Source organism: Colobus angolensis, unplaced genomic scaffold (assembly GCF_000951035.1).
Source record: "Colobus angolensis palliatus isolate OR3802 unplaced genomic scaffold, Cang.pa_1.0 Scaffold32, whole genome shotgun sequence".
NCBI classification, from domain to species: Eukaryota; Metazoa; Chordata; class Mammalia; order Primates; family Cercopithecidae; genus Colobus; species Colobus angolensis.
The window spans coordinates 1,860,522-1,866,022 of record NW_012116488.1 but is presented as its reverse complement, the minus strand read 5'-3'; the positions used below and the strand labels follow the sequence as shown (position 1 = coordinate 1,866,022).

General features: G+C 42.5%; 1 protein-coding gene across 1 annotated transcript in view; it reads right to left on the bottom strand.

Moving 5' to 3' along the window:
- PPP1R13B (protein phosphatase 1, regulatory subunit 13B) overlaps window positions 1-5,501 on the bottom strand; it is a 129,734-nt gene that overhangs the window by 73,024 nt on the left and 51,209 nt on the right. The window contains exon 2 of the mRNA XM_011951413.1: window positions 1,371-1,518. Coding sequence (XP_011806803.1) covers window positions 1,371-1,518 — 148 coding nt within the window. The remainder of the gene's footprint in view (window positions 1-1,370; window positions 1,519-5,501) is intronic.

Below are 5,501 nucleotides of genomic sequence, written 5' to 3'. Positions count from 1 at the left end.
AAGACAACCCATTTTTAAAATGGGCAATGGAGTGCAGTGTGGTGGTTCACACCTGTAATCCCAGCACTTTGGGAGGTCAAGGCAGTGGATCACTTGAGCCCAGAAGTTACCATCCTGGGCAACAACGGCAAAACCCTGTTTCTACAAAACTTAGTTGGGCATGGTGGTGCACGCCTGTAGTCCCAGCTACATGGGAGGCTGAGGTGGGAGCACCGCTTGAGCCCAGAAGATGGAGGTTGCAGTGAGCCAGGATTGTGCCACTGTACTCCAACCTGGGCAACAGAGAAAGACATTGTCTTAAAAAAAGAAAAAAAGAAAAAATGGGCAAAGGAACTGAATTAGACATTTCTCCAAAGAAGATACATAAATGGCCAATATGCACATGAAAAGATTTTCACCATCATTAGTCATTAGGGAAATGCAAATCAAAATCACAATAAGACATATCTTCACAACTACTAGGATGGCTAAAATCAAGCAGACAGTATCAAGTGTTGATGAGAATGTGGAGAAATTCTCCACATCATATACTGCTGCAGGGAATGTAAAATGAAACAATTGCATTAGTAAACAGTCTGGTGGTTGTTGAAAAGGTTAAACACAGAATTACCATATGACCCAGAAATTCCTAGGTTTATACCTAAGAGATATGAAAATATACGTCCACACAAAAACTTGTACATTGCCAGGCACGGTGGCTCATGCCTGTAATCCAGGCACTTTGGGAGGCCAGGGTGGGTGGATTGCCTGAGCTCAGGAGTTCAAGACCAGCCTGGGCAACATGGCAAAACCCCAACTCTACTAAAAATACAGAAAGTTAGCCAGGCGTGGTAGTGCGCACCTGTAGCCCCAGCTACTTGGGAGGCTGAGGCACAAGAATCGTTTGAACCCAGGAGGTGGAGGTTGCAGTGAACCAAGAGCATGCCACTGCACTCCAGCCTGGGGAATAAAGACTCCGTGTCAGAAAACAAAAAACAAAAACAATTTGTACATGAAAGTTCATAGGAGCGTTATTCATAACAGCCAAAAAAAAAAAAAAAAGAGAGACAACCCAAACATCTATCACTCTGGCCTGGGAGATAAGAGTGAGATCCTGTCTCAAAAAAAAATATATATATATAAAAAAGCATTTTGTAAAACTCAGTCCCGTGCAATATAATTACACTTATTTTAATTACTCAATTCTTTATTACCACAGATAACTAAGAACTAGAAGCAATATTTTCCATTTGATAAATACTAAATTATATGTACTTAGTTACCTTTTTTCCCCAGGTTTATCAGAAAAAAAGCAAATCCATCACAAGCTAGCTAAAAGATGGTGATCTGATTTTATTCATGTAACAACCTTTACAGGACCTAATACATACCATTTCCCCTCCATACTTCAGCTAAATGGCAGCTGCCTTCTCCAGGTTCCTTGCAAAATTCTACAACATCTCGACAGGTTGTTTCTGGTGTTACAGGAACTTCTGTTAAAATCTGCTCATTGTTGCTCAAGAAAACGGTTAATATCATCTGTAAGAGAAAAGATTATCACAAAGAGATTAATCTATAAATTTAAAGTGATCCCTCTATCCACCCCCTGCCCCCAAAATGCCAACAGGATTCTTTTCTGGAAATAATAAAAGATAAGCTGATTCTAAAGTTCATGTACAAGATGAAAAAGACAAGTCAGGAAAATTCCAAATGAGGAGAGTAATAGAGCACTACCAGATCATTACAAAGCCTCAAAACAACAAGGCACCAGTACATATATAGATCAATGGGGCAAAGTCATATCCCAGAAATAGACCCAATTACCCATGAAAAGAATGGCAAATGATGAAGGAGGTATCTCAAAAATCAAGGCGGGAAAAAGACTATACAATGAGTGATGTTTGAGCAAAACATATCCATCTGGAAAAAAAAACGGTTTCATACCATATATCGTACACCAGCATAATTTCCTAATAGATCAAATATTTAGATACAAACCCTAAAATCATAAAAAGTCCAGAATAAAACTTGGGTAAATTCCCTTTTATAGCCTTGGAGTATAGATGTTGTTTCTAACTATGACTCAAAAACCAGACACTATCTTTTAAAAGATTGATATTCAAGTATATTAAATATAAGAATCTCTTATAAACCAAAAAAACAAGGTAGGGGAAAATATTTGCAACTCATATTACAAATAAATAGCTAATCCCCTCAATACATAAAGCGCTCCTAAAAAAATGATAACAAAAAGACCAAAAATCCAATTCCTTAAAAGAAATTGGCCAGGGAAGTGTATTAATATATCACAGTAAAAGAAAAACAAACGACCCTGAAACAGAAAAAATACATTATAGTGTATTCAAAAAAATAAAAACCATCTGGCCTCATTTTATTTTTTTGAGACAGGGTCTCACTCTGTCATCCAGGCTGGAGTGCAGTGGAGTGATCTCAGCTCACTGCAACTTCTGCCTCCCAGACTCCAGAGATCCTCCTGCCTCGGCTTCCCAAGTAAGCTGAGACTCCAGGCATGTGCCACCACGTCCACCTAATTTTTGTATTTTCTGTGGAGACAGGGTATTGCCACGCTGCCCACGCTGGTCTCAAACTCCTGAGTTCAAGCAGTCCTCCTGCCTTGGTCTCCGTAAGTGCTGGGATTACAGATGTGAGCCACTACGCCTGGTGTTTTTATTGTTTTTCTTGAGACAGAGTCCCACTCTGTCGCCCAGGCTGGAGTGCAATGTCACGATCTCGGCTCACTGCAACCTCTGCCTCCTGGTTCAAGCAATTTTCCTGCCTCGGCCTTCTGTGAGTAGCTGCGATTGCAGGCGCATACACCACCATGCCCAGTTGATTTTACTTTGTATTTTTAGTAGAGACAGGGTTTCGCCATATTGACCAGGCTGATCTCGAACTCCTGACCTCAAGTAATCCGCCTGCCTTGGCCTCCCAAAGTGCTGGATTACAGGCGTGAGCCACTGTGCCTGGCCTTTTTTTTTTTTTTTTTTAATTTCAAAAAAATACTAACACTTTGATCTAGCATCTTAAGACATCATATTGAAGGAAAATGTTTTCTCTTTTTTCTTTTCCTCAGTGGAACAATGAAAGAGATACTTTAAAAACAATACATCTAGCCGGGCCCGGTACCTCACGCCTGTAATCCCAGGACTTTGGGAGGCCACGGTGGGCAGATCACGAGGTCAGGAGATCAACACCATCCTGGCTAACACGGTGAAACCCCGTCTCTACTAAACAAAATACAAAAAAAAAAAAAGAAAATCAGCTGGGCGTGGTGGCAGGCACCTGTAGTCCCAGCTACTCAGGTGGCTTAGGCAGGAGAATAGCATGAACCCAGGAGGCGGAGCTTGCAGTGAGCCTATTTCGCGCCACTGCACTCCAGTCTGGGCGACAGAGCGAGACTCCGTCTCAAAAAAAAAAAACAATACACCTAAAGTAAAAATTAGGCCGGGCATCACGGCTCTCATCTGTAATCCCAGTACTTTGCGAGGCCAAGGTGGGTGGATCACCTGAGATCAGGAGTTTAAGACCAGCCTGGCCAACATGGTGAAATCCCTACTCTGATAAAAAAAAGAAATATAAAAATTAGCCAGGTGCAGGCCTGGTGCGGTGGCTCACGCCAGCACTCTAATCCCAGCACTCTGGGAGGCCGAGGCGGATGGATCACCTGAGGTCGCGAGTTCGAGACCAGCCTGACCAACATGGAGAAAATACAAATAAAATTAGCCAGGCATTGTGGTGCATGCCTATAATCCCAGGTACTCGGGAGGCTGAGGCAGGAGACGCGTTTGAACCCAGGAGGCGGAGCTTGCAGTGAGCTGAGATCCGGCCACTGCACTCCAGCCCAGGCGACAGAGCGAGACTCCGTCGCAAAACAAAACAAAACAAAACAAAAATTAGCTGGGCATGGTGGCGGCGCCTACAGTCCCAGCTACTCGGGAGGCTGAGGCAAGGCGTGAACCCAGGAGGCGGAGCTTGCAGTGAGCTGAGATAGTGCCACTGCACTCCAGCCTGGGCAACAGAGCGAGACTCCATCTCGAAAATAAATAAATAAATAAATTATAAGATCTGGTTAGCTACAGTTAGGAAAACAAAAATTTCTAATTGTGTGCTGTAACAAATACAGCATGTAATGACAAGACGTCCTACTTATGCCTTTCCTCAAACTGTTTCTCTGCCCTGATGAATCCCACAACAAACCCTGCCCTTTTCTGCTCACTGACAAAACCTGACCTGACCTGAGAAAGATCGGACCCAATGTCTGCCCATCTTGACCCAACCTCAGATAGAGCCTCCTCTTCTCCCCTGCTGTAACAGACTGTGGCTATTTACAGTACAACTTTCTTACATTAAATTATCAATAGTTTTCTTGATATATCCTCTACTGGAACAGTATCTGTGACTCATTACTTGGTCTTGAAATCATCTAAGTGTATCTTAACTTGCTCCATTTTTTTTTTAATTCAAAAAAGTTGAAAAGACCATACTAGACCATAAGGCCAATACTTGTGTTCTCCAGCTCAGTGCCTGGACACACAGCGGTGCTCAAGAAATGCAGGATGGGGCAGGCAGAAAACTGACAACCATATTAAGTAGCTCAAGAGGTCATCTTACCCTTGCTTTCTGGAACATCTGAACTAAGAAAATCAATTGAAATCAAATAATCACTAATTTAAGTAATCCACACAGATATTTTAACATTTTTACAAACTTGGTATTTAAACTATTTTCTTGGCAGTCCAAGGAAACCAAAGTAAAACACAAATTAAGGATGTATAAGCTATTAAAAAACAGAACTAGCTGGCCATGGTGGCTCAAGTCTGTAATCTCAACACTGCGGGAGGCTGAGGCAGCAGGATGGCTTAGGCCCAGGAATTTCAGACCAGCATGGGCAACATAGTGAGACCCCATCTCTATTAAAAACTAAATAAATCAATAAACAACTAGCTGGGCATGGTGGTATGTGTCTGTATTCCCATCTACTCGGGACACTAAGGTGGAGGATCACATGAGCCCAGGAGTTCGATGCTGCAGTGAGCTATGATCACATCACTACAGTACAGCCTGGGTGACAGAGTGAGATCCGATCTCTAAGGAATAAAAATATCTAAACAGGAATTATCCTATAATCAAAGAGACAGACAATCACAAGCATTGACAAGGATGTGGGGAAACTGAAACCTTTATATATTGGTGGTGAAAATGTAAAATGGTACAGCTATTTTGCATAACAGTTCAGCTGGAGTGCAGAGGCTCAATCTCAGTTCACCGCAACCTCCACCTCCCAGGTTCAAGTGATTCTCCTGCCTCCCAAGTAGCTGGGATTATAGGCACATGCCACCACACCCGGCTAATTTTTGTATTTTTAGTAGAGATGGCGTTTCACCATGTTGGCCAGGCTAGTCATGAACTCCTGAGCTCAGGTGATCTGCCTGCCCCAAAGTGCTGGGATTACAGGCATGAGCCATCATGCCCGGCCTAAAAAAATTTTTTTTTTTTTTTTT